Source organism: Solanum pennellii, chromosome 7 (assembly GCF_001406875.1).
Source record: "Solanum pennellii chromosome 7, SPENNV200".
Lineage (NCBI taxonomy): Eukaryota > Viridiplantae > Streptophyta > Magnoliopsida > Solanales > Solanaceae > Solanum > Solanum pennellii.
In genome coordinates, this window is record NC_028643.1 from 74335419 (window position 1) to 74354634 (window position 19216).

The 19216-nt window shown below is 26.4% G+C and overlaps 5 protein-coding genes and 1 pseudogene across 5 annotated transcripts; all 6 read right to left on the reverse strand.

Annotated features, from left to right (window-relative positions):
* Window positions 1-542: 542 nt before the first annotated feature.
* LOC107025392 lies at window positions 543-1233 on the reverse strand. The gene has a single exon (XM_015226183.2). The coding sequence runs from the start codon at window positions 958-960 to the stop codon at window positions 700-702; it is 261 nt and encodes an 86-aa protein (XP_015081669.1). The 5' UTR covers window positions 961-1233; the 3' UTR covers window positions 543-699.
* Window positions 1234-2518: 1285 nt separating this feature from the next.
* LOC107025393 lies at window positions 2519-3232 on the reverse strand. The gene has a single exon (XM_015226184.2). It carries the CDS (start codon window positions 2922-2924, stop codon window positions 2673-2675), a length of 252 nt encoding a protein of 83 aa, XP_015081670.1. The 5' UTR covers window positions 2925-3232; the 3' UTR covers window positions 2519-2672.
* Window positions 3233-7828: 4596 nt separating this feature from the next.
* On the reverse strand, window positions 7829-12157 carry LOC107024557. The gene is made up of 2 exons (XM_015225551.2): window positions 12130-12157; window positions 7829-8239 (listed from the first exon to the last, which is right to left on the reverse strand). The coding sequence occupies exon 2, from the start codon at window positions 8237-8239 to the stop codon at window positions 7970-7972; it is 270 nt and encodes an 89-aa protein (XP_015081037.1). The 5' UTR covers window positions 12130-12157; the 3' UTR covers window positions 7829-7969.
* On the reverse strand, window positions 9850-10296 carry LOC107024558 (annotated as a pseudogene).
* LOC107024556 lies at window positions 11672-12151 on the reverse strand. The gene has a single exon (XM_015225549.2). It carries the CDS (start codon window positions 12127-12129, stop codon window positions 11857-11859), a length of 273 nt encoding a protein of 90 aa, XP_015081035.1. The 5' UTR covers window positions 12130-12151; the 3' UTR covers window positions 11672-11856.
* A 1195-nt stretch (window positions 12158-13352) lies between the features above and the next one.
* LOC107024559 lies at window positions 13353-13858 on the reverse strand. Its single transcript, XM_015225552.2, has one exon. The coding sequence runs from the start codon at window positions 13769-13771 to the stop codon at window positions 13520-13522; it is 252 nt and encodes an 83-aa protein (XP_015081038.1). The 5' UTR covers window positions 13772-13858; the 3' UTR covers window positions 13353-13519.
* Between the last annotated feature and the right edge of the window lie 5358 nt (window positions 13859-19216).

The window sequence follows — 19216 nt, forward strand, 5'->3', positions numbered from 1 at the left end:
TTTAGTCGTATTTTACGAGAGGTGAGTTATTCGACATAAAGTTTAAGAAAGAAATTAAAAATTTTAAAATTTATAATTTTAAATTAATGATAATATTTATGTGGCTATAAATCATTTCATTAATGATAAGATGAAAATTTTCAATAAAAGCTATTACTTAATTTATAAAAATGTGTCTTTTTTTAACCAATTAAAAAGAAAAGTAAACCATATAAATTGAGACAGAAAAATAGTAATTTGTACACTAAAAATCCTAATTACCTACCCTCTGGTACAAAATTGAACATGTTCAATTTTATTTAGGAAACCATTTTTTGATTTGTGTCTATGTTAATCTTTTCTCTATAGTTCCAATTTTATTGGATGTGCCCGAAGGGGCTTGTGAAGGGAATGAGAGTCATGTCATAACTCTTATCAAATGTATGTATTTTTGGATATTCTACATCATATTTAAAGCAAAGCATATTAATCTATGTGATTTGCTTAATATAAAAACTATATATCTACAAAATTGAATATAAAAAAGAATTACACAAGTCAAATAATATTTTAAAAATAAGTATAATTTCCAGATATTTGGGATTGCAGAATTTTTTTTTCCCCATTGATTGGGCAATTTAGGCGAAGCTCTCAAAATCATTTACAATATTGTCAAAAAAAACCTACGTACAGAAAGATGATAGTAATTATATATAACTGCTAATATGGACCCCAACAGCTCAAATCCATGACTTTTCTCATAGACTCTTCAGATTTCTTCACTTTACTGTTACCAGAAACCAAAGAAGAAGAAGATTGAGAAGACATCTTTTTGGCCTGTAAATATGAGCGTAGATTGTTCTTTGCGTGCTGATTTATGGCTCTGATTGTGTAATTCCACCGACAAACTCCTTGATCTTTTAGTGCCTCTACCACTCCTACGCTTACTGCTGCAACCCATGCTCTGCTTGTTGAACTCATTTTTCTAATACAAGATTGTGAAGGTTTGATTTGCTTTTTGCGAAGACTGTGTTTGTTGAATTTTTAGGGATTTGATTCTTCTTCTCAATATATATAGGCAAATGCGTCTCAATAAAATTAAAATTAGTTGCTTTTAGCTTTCACGTGGTTTTGGAGCATGGTTTTCCAAAATTACAGTTACAGAGGATGGATAAGAATGTACAGTTCTGCTCTTAGCAGAAATCACAGAATGATGTGCATATAACGCCAAAATGCATACATAAAACAATGAGTACTTGAGATGTATGCACACGGATTGGGTTAAATGAAAACCCAATAGAGACTAAACCATGGGAAGGATATTTATAAGACCAAATACATAAATAAATGCCTTTAATTTGTTGGGTTATCTTAACTATGTTATTTTCGTACTAAATTATTAAATCACTCATAATTTGTTTCTTTTAAATAACGTTAGCCAATGTGAAATCAAATATTTTGTGTGGGATATTGATAGAAGATACATATATCATTTCAAAATTCATCAATCTAACTGATAGTGAAATTGTTCGACAATAATTGTGTTTTTTACTTCCAGTCATGAACACATTAGAAAATAAATGATACTATTATGTTTAAAAAAATAAATTATGAATAATTCAATAATTTAATAAGAAAATGACATAGTTAAGAACCTGAAGGAAAAAACTCAAAAAATTTAAAAATCTATTTATGAATTCAACCTCAGATACCTTATAGGTAGAAAAATAATCTAAACTTTATCATGAACTTAGTATTAGGCTCGACTTGAGCTTGACTCCGCTCAAAATTAGAGTTTATTTTGAATTCGTTCAATTTCTCTCTCAAATTCGTAAAATATATAAGATCTGAAGCAAATCGAGAAAAAATACCTTTAAATAATAACATTAAAATTTTTAAATTTTCCTTTCTTTCTGCGATAGTCTACACTATACGTCTAAATGATAGATCTTGCCATTAAATTGGATCACTCGATCCTTGAGTGTTTTCTTAACTACAGCCACCACTGAGTTATCAAATTACCGTATGTTGGATTTCTGATGCAGATCAAGGATTATTAATAAACTATCTACAAATTATGAAATCATGTGTATTTATACTTTATTATTTCATCCATTTTAAAATAAGTAAATTATTGAGATATTTTTACATTTGAATTAATTTAATTGTTCAATCTTTTTCTTCAATTTTTCTACTCGGTATATGATCTAGTTCAAGAAATTTTAATTAGTTATTATAATTAATACTCCGTATATGATAGAGTTCAAAGAAATTTTAATTAGTTATTATAATTAATGTTCAGTTATTTTAAAATTTATATTGACAATAATTAATTAAAAAAATCTAATTTATGTCCTTAATTTTCTTTTTGCTAAACAATGGAATAAACGGAACGATTTAATTATTTTAAAATGAGGAAAATAATTTATGCTTCCCAGGAGAGGAGTAATTTCCATCCGAACAACTCCGCCTTGTTGCATATTAATATTACTTCTAATTAAACATGCTGGAAGTGATGTAATTAGTTGATCTATTAATGTATCAATTTCACCAAAATATCAACTCTATTTCATATTGTGTCACATAAAATTACAGATACATGCTTATCATTAAAATGACATGCCCTTCAACTAGTACATCTTTGTCCTATTTACACTTTTTTTTCTGTCTCATTTATCACTATTCTAAAATGTTCAATTTGGACCCCAACAGCTCAAATACATAACTTTTCTCAGAGATTCTTCAGATTGCTCTGTCTTTTCACACTTTGCAATTAGTGAAGATGAAAGTTTTTTAGCTTGAGAGTAAGATCTCATGTTATTCTTTGTGTGTTGTGCCAAACACTTCAATGGATAATCCCATCTACACAATCCAACTTGATCTTTTAAAGCTTCTACTGCTCCAACACTAGCTGCTACTATCCATGCTCTCCTGCTTGAACTCATTCTGATTGATTTTTCTTCTAAAATTTATCTCTGTTTTTCTTCTTTGGTTCTCTGATTTTGTTTGAATATTTGATGATTGAAAATTAAAGCTAAATAAGGCTGAATATATAGGCAGTGAAAGAGTAAATTGGATAAAGAGATTAGCTAGAAAGTAATAAGCCGCTGGTTTAAGGTATTTTTTTTTTGTGGTGATGAATTGGTACTTTGGTATTTAGATTGCTGTATAGTTGATTTGATGATTTGAATATTTGGGGCTAATGCTAAATATATATAGGCACACTACTGATGGAAAGAAGCAAAGGGAGAAGAATCTAGAGACTAATAAAAACACTGGTTTTTACGGCTAACTGTGGGCTATAAAGCCAATGGTTTTGTTATTCATTTGCTGAGAAGAAGACACGAGTTGGACCACTCACACTCTTCTTTTCTTTTTGTATGCGTAAAAATTAATACTTCTTATCTAACCCTTTTCGGGTTTTAAAATTTTATTTTCACGATAAGTTTATTTATAATTTTTAAAAAATTATTAATTTTGTACCTTATATGTTACTTTTCAAAAAAAAATAAATTTTCCATGAAATCGATTCTCAAAAAGGGAAAGCATCACATAAAGAAAAATAATTTTAAAGAAATACTTATTAATAAGTAAAAATAAAAATATTTGAATAAATTACACATTATATTTTTTGCTGAGTATTTTAAATTAAAAATAACATTAATTTGATCTCCTATTGAAATTGCACAATTACCAAGTGAGAGTTTATGAACTTTAGGACCCGTTTGGTAGGAAGTATTAATCAAAACAACCTATGGACTAAAATATAGTTCAACAAAAATAGTGTTTGGTTACTTTATTTAACCTAATCCATAGATTACTAATACCTCATACAAGGTCTTATTTTATCCCTAGAAAAGGGAGGGATAGCTAATCCAAGGTTTAGCAATCCTTGGATAAGACCCCTAATGACTAAATTATCCCCAAATCTTTTTTCCTATTTTTTTTTTTTTGTAATTCATGTTCTTTTTTTTTTATTTATATGAGAATATTTATAAATGTTCGTTTAATTTTTATTATCCAAATTTATTCCATGTAATTTGATGATTTCACAAACTAATTTTTTTTCTCCATGTTTGAGTTGTTATATTGGATTAATTTTTATTCTTTTTTTTAAATGTAGTTCGTCAATTGACCACGTGAACTTTTTTTTTTTTTTTAAAATAAGCTAAGCGTATTTGAACAATTTAAGTAGCCTTAAATTCATGTTAAGTTCAAGGTGTATTTGACCAACAAAAAATTAGAAATATACCATGTGACATAGCACACCTCAAAATTAATAATATTTTTATATTTTTTTTTAATATTTAACTTGACTAGTTAAATGAAACATAATCTCACAATAACTAAAGGGTATAATAGGAAATAAACTTTTTCTAAAGTTTTAAACCAAACATAAGACTAGGTAGGAAATAATGAACCAAATAATTGCTAAAAAATAATCTCTGCATTACTAAATCCTGCATTACTAATCCATGCATTAATAATCTCTGCATTATGCATCTTTGTACCAAACGACCCTTAGAATATTGAGCCTCTACCGGACTAAACGTGTTCGGCTATTCAAATTTCATGGAGATTCAGATACTTTAAAAATTCACTTAAACAGTCATATGCAAGAGCAAAAGCCACAATAGGTTGATTTGAATTCTCTTTTCGGAAATATAAATTATTTTAATATATAAAATCTTTTTCTTTTATATTTAATTGTGTTTTGAACTTTTATATATAAAAAAACAAAACTAACTCCACTGTTATACGTAACTAGTGTACTTAGCCGCGTTTCGCGCGGTTATGTAAAGAATTAAAATAAAATTACATATTAATATCAATAATTACTTTAATAAAAATAATTTTTTGTTAATCACATAATTTTATAGAAGAGAAGCTATGAAAAATATTTAGATTAAATATGAATTTATTAAGGAATCAATATATGTAAACTTCGAAAAGATAAAAATTAAAAATAAATTTTATAGAGAAAAAGGGTAGGTAATAAGAATTGGGTAATATTAGAACTATTTAAATGTAAACTTGTGATCATTTTTTTCTTTTTTATTTGAGATTTTCTTAGTATAATTTATATATATTTATGTAAACCTGAAATCTAATCATTCTTTTATGCTTATTTGTAATTTTTTAAATTATATTCTTAGTATAATTTTTCGACAATATATAACTCGGATTGCTATTAATAGTTAGTATTCATGACTACATAGTTAGCCAACACTATTATAAATCATTATTCACAATTGCTATAACTTGTCCTCGTCATGACCCAATCATCACATATTTTTATTATTTTTTTGTACAATATTAGATTAATTAATATTTGTATTAATAACTTTTTAATAATTAAATTTTAAATAAAGAAAAGTTTAACAATCTTAATTAGTTAAATTTCATACTTATTATTATTATTATTATTATTATTATTATTATTATTATTATTATACTTTGATTTAGATATCCAATTATTTTTGGGACAACTTATATTGAGAAAAAATGTAAAACTTAAAAATAACATAAAAGAGAACAAAAGAGAGAATTAACTATGAAAAAAAGATTAAAGCACACAAAATTTCTATTTCTTTTAATTTTGTTTGGCTTAAACACAAAATATTAAAAAGTATATTTCACATTTTAAATAAATATCATATTTAATATAATAAATTCCTAAGAACAAAAAGTCACAGTAATTAAGAGGATTAATAATATGACTTTAAACTTTTGTAACATAATAAGAGTAATATTTGTACATTATTACACTAATAAACAACATAAATTATAGAAAATGAAAAGATCTTAAATTGTTATGTTTTTTTGTTACTTTTTTTTAAAGAAAATAAAAATATAGGAAAATCAAGTACTTTAAAAGATTTAAAATTCCTAAGTGGTGAAAATTTATATATGAATGTATGAACCTAAATTAAATGTGAATAATTAGAACTTGAAATATTTGAATTTGATTAATAAATTGGGAAGACTTTATACATTCCATTTAGTGTTTTTTTTACTTATTTTAAATTATAATGAATTTCCTTCATAAATGAAATTTTGTTTGAATTGATGTTAATTAAAAGAGAGCATAATGCTTACTTTAAAACTCTCGAAAAATAATAAATATGAAAATATAAAGACTTATTTATAAATAACTTGAAATCTTCTAAGAAAAACAACAAAAATGAAATTTTTAAGAATTGCAATTTTACATATTAATAAATAATTTATTTTTAATAAAATCATGTGTATTTTCAAAATTATAAATTAACTTTACATTCTTATGTTCTATCATTTTTGTTAATTAAAATTGTTTCACCGGACTATGAAAGTATATGTACGTATTTTTTTAAGTAGCATATCGATATTCATTTACTCATTTTCTACTTCTATTTTATGTTTTAAAATATTATAAGCCACAAACACAATAAACTAATATTATTAATAAAAAAGTGAGAGATGAATTTACCTAAACAAATAATTATTTTTGAAGAGTGTTATCATTATAATATAGTTAAATTATCTAAGAATCATATAGAGGTCTAAGGAGAATAAATTAGATATTTTTCTTTAAAAAACTCAGGATTTCTATCTTCATGAACATAAACAAATAATATTAAATGTATGATTCAACAAAGAAAGAGTTGTAATTATATTAGACATATCAAATTATTTTTCCTTGTAAACTCAAGTTATGCAAGAATGTCTAACCATTTTCATTATATATATATCTCCTATAATCGGCAAATCTAATTAAACAAGTTAAAAAGTTATCTACCAAAAGAAGAAAAAGATAAAGAGTATGGAGAAAATTATATTTAAACACATATAATCATTTTTTACAAAACATAAATAATTCAAAAGGAAATAATATAATAGAAACATTACTTCTTAAGGACCTGAAAAAATAAAGAATAATCCATTAATCTCCATCTCTGGATATTTTCATTTCATCCTACATACAAGAGTCAAAGAAAAATAAAAACAAATAAATTATTAGTCCTAAAATGAATCTCAAAGTTAACAAAATAAAATATTATATCTCATAAAGAATAAGGGAAAATTACATTTAATCATAAATTCTCCTACATAATCATTTTTGACAAATAGTCAATATATATATCTCAAAATCCATTAATCTTCATCGCTTGATGTTATCATTTCATCCTATGTACAAGAGTCAAGAAAAACAATAACAAATACATTATTAATCATAAAATAAATTTTAAAGATAATAAAACAAAATAATTTATCTAGAAGAAATAAAAATATGATGACATAGTAGCCTTACTTGCTAATTAAAAGTAATATATGAAATAATATTTAAAAAAATAAAGCACCTCAAAGCTTACAAATACTGTTACATTTCTTCCACTAATTCTCTACCCAAACATGACTACATAATAACACACAATTTTAGTGTGATTTTATAGAGTTAATGTAACATTTCACATTAAATAATTAGAAGTTATGAATATGAAAGGTTTAAGAGATTATAAATATGAAAGGTTTGAGGGTTATGAATATTATTTATACTAATTTAATAATAGACTTTATATAATTAAAGAGGTATAAGTTTATAAAAAAAAAATTGAAAAAAATAAGAAAAAATGTCAAATAAAAAAAAAAGAAAAAATGAATTGAGGTAGGTGCCACATCACCTCCTGATCCTCATTTATATATATATATAGATTGATTGTGAAAAGTAATATATTATTGGGAAAATTTTGATAAATTTATTCTATTTATTCACCTTTGAACCTTTTAACCATGCGGTAAAAATATGGGAAGTGTCGAAACTACAAAATTCACATAGTTCATTCATTAGAGAACTGAGTCAAGATCAATATGGACTAGAAAAAAAAGTTTTTCTATTAATATTGACAAGGCAATTGAGCCTTAAGCTATAAAATAACTTCATCAACATTATCCTAAATTCTCAAGGAAATATAAATGTACATAAAAATAGCAAAAATTTAACTGTTGGAATTCAATATGGACCCCAACAGGTCAAGTACATAACTTTCCTAAAAGACTCTTCAGACTGCTTGGCTTTCTCCTTCGTTTCACTTTTTGGATAAATCAAAGAAGAAGACTGAGGAGAGATTTTTTTGGCTTGTGAATACGAGCGTAGATTGTTCTTAGCGTGCTGATTTATGGCTCTAATTGTGTAATTCCACCTACAAACTCCTTGATCTTTTAGTGCCTCTACTACTCCTAAACTCACTGCTGTAACCCATGCTCTGCTTGTTGAACTCATCTTCAATTTTTGGCTTAGAGTGTTTTTACAATGATTTTGGTTTTGAAGTTTGTTGAATTGAATTACTCGGGATTATATTATATATATATATATATATATATAAAGTATTGCTCAATAAAACTAGTGGGTTTTGGCTGTGTGCTATTTCCTGTGGTTTTGGAACATGGTTTCACAATTTTGGAGTTAGGTGTGTGTTGATGAATGTACATTTCTACCCCTATGGAGCTGAAGTTAGCACTTCATCAATTATTACTACATGTACTATATTTGGAGAGCACACTGTTTTTTAGAGTAACACGTGTTGTGGTATACATGAGGCTAAAATAAATACTTTCTTCGTTTCTTTTTATCAGTTTAAAAAAAATATCACAGTTTTTTATATGATGAATATTTATTTTTTATTCTTCTTGATCATACTTAATTAAAATATACTCTAATACATTTATGAGAAAAAAGTAAAACCTTTTTAAATAATAATTCAATAAACATTTTTATTTTTTTTTATTTTTTTAAACTCCGTAATTGATCAAATACTCTATATAAACTGGGACCGAGGGAGTAAACAAAAATTTTAGTAATAAGGATGCACACGGATTGGCGAGATTAAAGAAAATCCACCTGCGCCCAAACCATGGGAAAGGATATTCAATGAACATCACACATTTTGTTTTATTTTTATCTGATGAAAATAAAACACTGATTTCAAAAAGTTATCAACTCAAATCAACAACCTTAAAATATTCTAAATATATATATATATATATATATATATATAAATAATAGTGAAAAAATGTGTCGATTAAGAAGGAAACTGTACATGACAGTTTTAAAAAAGAAAAAATTTAATAAAAATAATAAAATACTATGAGAATTAAAATATAATAAACACAAAGTAACTGTATGTATAAATTAATACTATTGACAAACATTATGCTCTCAAACTCTAAGTAAGCTTAATTCTACCCAAAAAAACAAAGACAAGAGAAAACTTAATGAATTTACAAATTTCATCCACAATCTTCCTATCATTCTAACTATTTAAAATATATCTTTCACAAAGTTAAATTTAGGGAAACTTACCTAAATATAGATATTAATATATTAAAGAAAATATTTAATATTTATAGTAAGAATTTTTTTTATTTGATCACTTTTAATATATTTATCATAAATTTATAATATAATTTTAATATATATTTTTTAAAAAATCTATCTACATGTAATACAAATTTTATTAATACATTAATCACATTTAATATACTTATGAATAATTTTTAATACACTTATGAGTGATTATTTACTAAAGAGTATCGATTCATGTAATTTTTCCTTAAATTTATGTTATATTGTATCTTTCTAATTGATTTTAATTCTTTTTTGATATACACTTACGATTTTTGCGTGGGTATAGAATAAATCACAGTTCACTTTCATCCTTCACTCGATCTTCGTCATTAGGGTCTTATGAGATGCGGTTCGATCTTAATTTTTTACATCAAAATCAATAGGAACAACTTTTACTTTAATTCATGGAATATACTATTTTCAGATTTATATTTATTTCCTAAAAGCATGCTGGATGTGATGTAATTTGTCATAAGAGGAACAAGTTAATCGAAATATATCAACACAATGTATTGCAGTTTTCTGATATAATTTTCGAAATACACAGTAGTCCTATTTAATTACAATCAATTTGGACCCCAACAGCTCAAATACATAACTTTTCTCAACGATTCTTCAGATTTCTCTATCTTCTCACTCTTTGTAGTTATAGAAGAAGAAAGTTTCTTAGCTTGAGAATAAGATCTCGATTATTCTTTGTGTGTTGTGCCAAAGACCTCAATGGGCAATTCCATCTACACAATCCAACTTGATCTTTTAAGGCTTCCACTGCTCCAACACTGGCTGCTACTATCCACGCTCTTCTGCTTGAACTCATTCTGATTGATTTTTCTTCTAAAATTTATCTCTGTTTTTCTTCTTTGGTTCTCTGATTTTGTTTGAATATTTGATGATTGTGGTGATGACTGAAATTCAGAGTTAAATAAGGGCTGAATAAATAGGCAGTGAAGAGTAAATTGGATAAAGAGATTAGCTAGAAAGTGATAAGCCGCTGGTTTTTGGGTAACTGTGGGCTCTACAGCCAGTGGTTTTCAAGACGTTTCATTCGGTATAATTTCTTAGAAAAAGACAGAGTTGAAGCGCGGCATTCTTTGTTTAATTGCCCGACTCTTAATTTACTAGTAGTATTATTTATTTTTATCTGTTTACTATTTTTAAAAATATTATTTTACTTATTATGCTTAATATACAGAAAATAATTTGTACTTTTTCATGTTTTACTTTTTCACATTAATTATTTATTTTTTAAATTAATAATTGTTATTCCCTCAATTTTAAAAAAAATAATTTCTTTTTTTTTTTTTATGTTTTGAAAAAGAATGACTTTTTTTGTTGTAATAATTTTTCATGTGGCATGTTTAAGCCTATAAAATTAAAAGATAATTTTGTATATTTGATATAGTTTAATTTTAGGACTGTATGATTATCTTTATTTTTTTAACTCCATACCAAATTAAAATAGATAATTCTTCATGAAACGGAGAGAAAATATTACTTAAAAGTATACAAAATTTAAATGGATATATAAAAATAAAGGAAGTAAGTAAAATTAGGAGAATCGAAAACTTGAATGTGTCTAAGAACGGCGCATTTGTTTTCTATTATATTTATTTAACATTTATGTAAAATTGAGAGATTTTTTATTGAAAAAATTCGGGAAAAATATCTTTAAGAAAGTTTTATAATTATAATTTATAAATTGAGAGATTTTTTATTGAGAAAATTTGGGAATAACATCTTTAAGAAAGTTTTATAATTATTGATAATTGTGCTTTATGATTATCGTTTCATTTGCTATAGTGACTGTGATAGAGACCGCAATGCGTATATTTTTATGTGTGAAGTACTTCGTATACTTCACTCGCATAGTAAGCTTATATATTTAAAAAGAAAATTTCAAAATTTCATTTGTATATTTTGTCCGTCATTATACAAATAGAATAATTTATTATAAAGTTTTCATAAATTACATTGATAAACATATTTAAATTTTAAATTTATATCATTAAAAACCAAATTAAAAAAATATATACAATTTAGGCGAATTAAACAAATAACACAAAATTTAAGAAAACCATTGAGATCCCAATTTTCTAAAATAGTGACTATATATTATTAATATCATTTAAATGTGTGATATTCGCATAATTTTTCCTTTTTTATTTTTCTAAAAGAACTTTGGTGGATTTTACTACTTTTTTAATGTGTGTGAGAAAAAAACTATCCCTTAATATTAAGCCTACATAATTGGTTCGTGTTCCACGATTCAGTTGTGTATAGAGAAAAGTTAGTAATTTTCATTCGGAATTTAAAACAACACTCAATATATTATTTGCAAGTGCAACCATGTCAAATTATTTGTTTTTTCACAAGAGTTGATTGGGCAATTTAACAATTTAGCTTTAAGCTATCAAAATCCTTTACAATATTGTCAAAATACTATACATGTACACAAAATGACACTAATTGAATCTAACTGCTATTAGGATTGATCAATTAGGACCCCAACAGCTCAAATACATGACTTTTCTCAGTGATTCCTCAGACTGCTTCACCTTTTTCAATTCTAATTTATTTGCAGAAACCAAAGAAGAAGAAGATTGAGAAGAGAGCTTCTTGGCCTGTGAATATGAGCGTAGATTGTTCTTAGCGTGCTGATTTATGGCTCTAATTGTGTAATTCCACCTACAAACTCCTTGATCTTTTAGTGCCTCTACTACACCCAAACTCACTGCTGTAACCCATGCTCTGCTTGTTGAACTCATTTTCTAAACTTTGATTCTTCACAACTCTTGGATATTTATATTTGTGACAAGGTTTAATTTCTTGCTGAAATACTTGTTGGTTTGAACTATCTATCTCTGTATGCCATATATATATATATAGTGCGCTGGTTGGAAGAAATAAAAAAAACTAGAGGCTTTTGGTTGTGTTTCCTGTGGTTTTGGAGCATGGTTTTCTGGGATTGTAAGTACATTTCTGCCCTTGGGTATTTTCTCTTAATGATTTTTTTTGAGGAGGGTATAATTGGTATTTTTAATTATTATATAGTATATACATTATTTTCATCATCAAAATTATGTGGATGGGGGGCAAGAAAAGAGCACACAGAACTTGTAGCTTCTTGTTTGATATAGCTGCTAGATTGGAGACACGTAGAGTGACTTGTGCTGATGTGTCTAATGCAAATACAAATAATAATAATAATAATAATATGCAGATGAAAATTGGCACATGGTTTGGCTTGGATTAAAGAAAATCCAGTTGCGCCAAAACCATGGGACAAAAATCTTGAAAATGAAATCACCGAAATATTTGGTGTTATGTTAACTGCAAAAAAAATCTTACCATTGGTAAGTACTGTTGTTGCTTCTATAATACAGCAACTATTATACTCCATATAAAGTAAATAATAAAAAGAAATATAATGTTTGACTATGCTTAAATGATTGGTTTTATCAAATATCTGAACCAACACATGTAGTAAAATTAACATCCCATTGGAGAAACTAGACAAATGGGCTACTGGAGGCAGTTAAAAAAATAGAAATACGGAATAGTTGAAGAAATTTAATATCTATTATATATATTTAAAAATTTATTTTAATTAGATTTGAGTTAATGACTTATATCAGTATGAAATTGTGTTATATTTTTAAATCTAATAAATTTTAAAATATTACTTTGAAAAATTTATAGTCAAACGGGCAAAATACTTATTTATGACTCTTTTTGAGAATAACGATCGATGCGTGCAATTTGTCTTCACACAATTTATACTTAAGATCTTTTAAGATGTGTTCTTCCTTCCATTTTGAAATTTTACTTCTTTTAAGTAGTGTTATTATAACCAAATTAAGTCGTTATTGCAATTTGTTCACTCAATTTTACACACACTTGGATCTCTTAATATGTTCTTTTTTGTTAGTTTCAAATCAAGACCACCAAATAAAAAATAATTAAGTTGAACGAATTATTTGCAAGCATGTCAAAATGATCATCTAATCTATCTGTCATGTCATATTATCATTTCATCAAAATATCAACAGTACTAAAATATCATACAATTTTCTTTCCCTTTCTGTTCTATCTATGCTCTAGAAAATCTTCATGTCTGCAAAAATGACATAGAAGTTTATATATAACAAAGATTAGTTAATTTGGACCCCAACAGCTCAAGTACATAACTTTCCTCAAAGACTCTTCAGATTGCTCTGCCTTTTCACTCTTTGCAATAAGTGAAGAAGAAAGTTTTTTAGCTTGAGAGTAAGATCTCATGTTATTCTTTGTATGTTGTGCCAAACACTTCAATGGATAATCCCATCTACACAATCCAACTTGATCTTTTAAAGCTTCCACTGCTCCAACACTGGCTGCTACAATCCAGGCTCTCCTGCTTGAACTCATTCTGATTTTTTTTTCCTCCTCTTTTGTAGTTTTTTATGATGAATTGGTTCTTTGGTATTTTGATGATTTTGAAAATGATGCTTGGGAGTTCGGGGTTGAGGCTGAATTTATAATGTACCTTATGAGTCTAACTGTGTGCTCTTTGTATTGCACGCAGCTAGTGGTTTTATTATTATTTTTTTAATAATTTAGATTCCTTTTTTTTCTAGTTATTTTCTCCATGAAGAAAAGGGGAATGTATTTAGTTACTGATTCAAATGCATTGGTACTTGACCATAGCAGCTGGTTTTTTATCGGAGCCCTCAGTAACTTTAGTATTCCGTACTTTTAAAAGTTTTAAGATTTTAATTGAAACACTCCAGAAATTTGACGGTCGAATAAGAATAACAATTTTGAAATATTTTGTGTGACTATGTTAATTTGTATTTGGTAATGATAATATTTAGTTTTAGAATTTTTTTTTTGTCTCTGATTATTTATTGTTTTTTAATTGGCATAACTCTTATAAAAATAATAATTGATATAGTAAATTTAATATTTTATCCCTATTAATTATAAAGTTGGTGCATTAAAAAATTTAAAATTTTCATAAAATTCTATCTTTTCTAAAGTAAATAATTGAGGATATAATAAATTAAAAAATTATTCTTTCTTGATTTGTTAAATATATAAATAAAAAAGAAAAATTGGACAACTAATTAAAAACCGGATAGAGAAAAATTACTTCTCTGATTCTTATGGAAAACTCTTTTTTTTGTTGTTTTGTTTTCCAGCTGTTGAATAGTACATAAAACTATAAACTAGGAAAAAAACAGGAGAGGAAAATTACTTCATTGATTGTTATAGAAGAAATAACAACTTTCACGTATAACAAATATAAAATTATATTTGTATATTATGACAAAGTTTGCATAATTATGCTTCATAGCAAACATAAATATGTATAATTCGCTATACATATACAAAGAAACAAACTACAAACTACATAATTCGTTATACATATACAAAAGAAACCAACTGTATAATTCGCTATACATATATAAAAGAACGCAATTGTATACAAATCAATTGTATAATTTATGTATGCATAAAACGAGAAAGAGAGAAAGACAAAAGAAAATTGGGTAGAGGAATATTTGTATTGCATAGTTATAAGTGTATAGGACGAAGGTATTTGTATTTACAAGTGTATATACAATTTTCTCTCACTTTATACAAATAGAAACACAATTTATACATTTAGTTTCTGTTTGTATAAGCGACAGAGGCGAGGGTGGCGAGCAAGATTTGAAAGAATGGCAAGCGTGATCTCGGAGAGGGGAGAGAGGAAAACGAAAATATATGTATGTGCACAATTTTTTCTCGCTTTATACAAACATAAACACATTTTATACAATTGTGTTTGTATAAAAGTTAGAGGGAGCAAGCGAGCGAGAGATGGAGCGACAAAGGGAGAGTAGCGAGCGAGAGCTTGAGGAAGAAAGGTGACTTACAAATAGTTTGCTACAGGGTACAATTAAATTAAAGTACAGTTAAAAGATTTAATTTAATTTATTAATTTGTCATTATATACAATTTACCCTAGAAAAATTTTATATCTTTTTCATCGGATATCCGGAAATCCACATTAAAGCTCTGATTAAATTTGGATCGTACTCAAATTCAAAATCTTTGATTAAACACTCCATCAATGCACAACAACCGTATTAGTTAAAAAATGCAAAAATATTGGCTAGAAAATTCTATGTTAAGTGTAGACATTTGTGAAGTATATATAGTACACTGATCAACTCTTATTTTATTCTCCTTGATCTTTTAACTAATACACTTTTAAGATCCTAACTGGCTAACCATCTTTCCAATTGATTTCTGGAAGTGCAGCTCAGTTAGTTTTCTGAACCCCTAATTAGTTTTTTTCTGAATGAAAATTTTATGCGCATACATTTAAATTAATTAAATTTAAATACATGTATTAAATATCACAAGAAAAACAAATCGACACGTAAACAAGAAAAAGAGAACCTAGAAAAAAAGGTGACCTCTACCATACCGCACCCAACCCATCTTCTCCTAAACCCATTTCTCTTTTGTCTTGTTGCCTGTCCGGCTATCCCCTTGTTTTCTTGAGTTCCCAGTTAAAAAAGTTATTTTTGTTTCTCTAAAATGTATAAACGATCATTCAATTTTTATTTTAATCAAAAGTTTGTTAGAGGGCGAAATATACTGTAATTTTAACAGCTGTTAACAGATAAAAAAAAAGAACTTTTTTCTCGTTGCCCAGCCTGCTAGTTTCTCATTTTAATTTTTTTTGTCCTGATACATCGCTGCGATAAATTGAGTACTTGGAGAACTTCAAAATGACTATAAAAGCTAAGATGATTCCCATCTAGGATGTGTGTTTGGTAGAGAGGAGAACAACGTTTTCTCGCTTTCTATTTAATTGGTCAAAATACTATTTTTTTTTTAGAAAAACAAGTTTTTTTTAAATGAGGAAAAAAAATTCAAATGAAAATAAAAAAAAACTAATTTCTTAAAAATGAATAGAACGGCTTTGCAATAAAAGTAAAAATAAAATAACACACTCACTATTCACTAAGATATATACGACCTTGAATCAACCATATAAAAGAAATCGTTTATATAATAAACATAATAATTAAACTCAAGATTTCTATCTGTATAATCTGGTAGTTGAATTTTGTGACCACACATTTCTTACTATTATTACTTACTTAACTATATATATAATATTATGTTTCAATGGGGTGGGGCTAGTGGAGAACCATAATTCATGAAGGATGTGGTGGTGAAGAATTGAAAGATATATACATGGTAGAAAATAGTTCCAATTAAACATGAACATCTAAACAAAATATAGTTTGGTATGGTGTATCTAACAAGTGACAATAGTCAATAGTCATGCTATTTGTTGGTCCACATATTTATCATCTATCAAAATATGTGTTGGGACACAGTTACCAAGCTGTTTATTAAAAATAATAATTACAAAAAAAAAATTCGTTTCTTTACCGGCGAATTATTCCTTTTGGTTTTGAAAAAAAAATTGAGTGGCCATTTATGTATTTCAGAGAAAAAATCATCGTTTTAACTTCGAACTCTTGTTTTCTTCCCCTAATAGATGTCCTCCTTCATCCAATATTGATTTGATGGACTCATATTTTGCAATTTATAAGTTTCTGATAAAAAAATATGACATAAGAAGTAAATTCATGTTTTGTGGACTAAATTTCTCTTACTATAACTAGGATCATCAAATCACCTAGAGATTATGAAAGGTCCATAAAAGCATACCTTTTTAAGGCTAATTTTAAAAATATTATAAAAATATTCACATGTTTTTTTAAAAAATTAATATTTAATTAAATTATATCACATAAATTGAAATAGAGAAAGTACCAAGAATATAATGAGAAAAAACAAGATAATTTTATCTTGATTATTTTTAGAAATCATGATATACTATTTGAGGTACAAGAGATGAATACTAATACTAAAATTAGTTAAATACATAAAAAAAATAAAAGTATTGAGCAAGCTTAAGGAATCTCTTTATTTTTTTAAAAAAAATAAAAAATAATTGTGTCATTCTGAGCCATTTTATTTATCATAAAATAAGAAACAAAAGTCTTGAACAAAAAGGTGCCAAACAAACTAAAGGCAACAAGCTTAAGGAATCGCTCATGCTTTTGGCCAAAGTATCATTAGGCAACTAAATCTCCTTTTAATTAGTTGTATTCTTGAAATTAACCCTACATAACAACTCCAATTTACAAAATGCCATAGACGACTATAAATAATTAATAAAAGTTCTAGACTATCTCATTAATATATTACTTCCTCCGTTTAAAAAAAATACGTATCTAATTTAACTTTAACATAATTTTTAAAAAATAAATATGATTTTTAATTTTATAATTAAATATATTAAAATATTTTTAAAATTTTATACCTTTAAACACGTCAATATCATGTAAAAAATAAAATATAAATATTACTGAATATATTAAAGTATTACATAAAGTCATGATTCTTGGAGAAAAAATGATTTAAACAAATCTGGGGGACCAAAGCTAGTGGTTTTTTCATAATAAAATTAAAAACAAGTTCCAAAAGTTCACACGTGTTAAATCTCTCCATGCTTCTATTTAAAGCCACCAAAACCATGTGCATTTCCACTTTAGTTTAGCACAAGCAAATCAATTTCCAAATCTTTAATCTTCCACTTTTTAGATTAGTAATTATTTTTCTCTACTTAAAAGAGAAACTAAATTAGAGTATTAATTACATTACAAGGGGAAAAAATGATGGTGGCGGGAATCAAGTCTTCTCCGGCGAGTTCCTCATCAGAATCCGGCAACCAAGGGTGGCCGAGATGGTTTTCCGGCGCCGGAGATTCAGGGAAGAAAGCATTCACGGATGATCAGAAGCGCAGGGTTAGGGATGCTGAAAAGGCTGAGAAAATTATGCACCTTATCTTGTGGGGACCCAAATAGTCCACTCTAATTTTCATAATATTAGTACTACTTTTATAAATTTCTTAGTTTTAATTATCTTTAAGTGGAAGTTTTAATCTGAATCAGTCAAATCTGTAGGAGAGTATGTATGTATATGTAGAGATCTAGAAGTTTATTGTACTATAACAATGGCTAGTTTAAAGAAATTAAAAGTTAGTAGTCTAATGTTTTCCTTCTCTTTATTTGTTGTTTTAGACTATGGAATTTACTATGACGCCATATCTTTTTTTTTCATTATTAGAAAATTTGAGAAACTTTTAGAAAATAGAGATGTCTTAGCTTAAGAAACTAAAAAATTATAATTTTTAATTTATGACTTTTTGGTTTATATTTTTATACTATCTATCTTACTTTTTTAGTCAATTTTTAAAAAGAATAACATGTTTCTGTAATAATTTAATTTTAGAATATTTATTTTATTTTTAATAATACGATTTATAGTTATACAAATACAAGTCATTTATTTTAGACTATAAATTTTAAAAGTTCTTTCTTTTTTACTTCAATTTCATATCAAATCAAAGTAATTCTATAAAATAGGACAAATGAAGTAAGTCATAAATTAAAAGTCAATCCAAACACCCTCGAGTCTTGTAGCCTAGTAATTCATCAATTCTCAGTATAGCCTAGTAATTCATCAATTCTCAGTATTAATGTTTCTGCGAATAGTGAGTATTTCGAGTTATAAATTATGATCAAATTTAAAGTTTTAAAATATCATTAATAAAGCTAATTATTAACAATATTCCTCTGATAAAAGATTTAAAAATTTTGTCAAATTAATATGCCGAAGTTAAATGAAATGAAAGCGGTAAAATTTTTATATCTTATAAATACCCTAGAAGCAGTTTACTCTTTGCTTTATAACGTCTAGGCACCCTATAGCTCGAAAGTTGATCATAGTAATTTC

Bases quoted from the DNA above. Each gene is read 5' to 3' on its own strand.
- LOC107025392 (XM_015226183.2), bottom strand. From the start codon at position 960: ATGAGTTCAACAAGCAGAGCATGGGTTGCAGCAGTAAGCGTAGGAGTG.
- LOC107025393 (XM_015226184.2), bottom strand. From the start codon at position 2,924: ATGAGTTCAAGCAGGAGAGCATGGATAGTAGCAGCTAGTGTTGGAGCA.
- LOC107024557 (XM_015225551.2), bottom strand. From the start codon at position 8,239: ATGAGTTCAACAAGCAGAGCATGGGTTACAGCAGTGAGTTTAGGAGTA.
- LOC107024556 (XM_015225549.2), bottom strand. From the start codon at position 12,129: ATGAGTTCAACAAGCAGAGCATGGGTTACAGCAGTGAGTTTGGGTGTA.
- LOC107024559 (XM_015225552.2), bottom strand. From the start codon at position 13,771: ATGAGTTCAAGCAGGAGAGCCTGGATTGTAGCAGCCAGTGTTGGAGCA.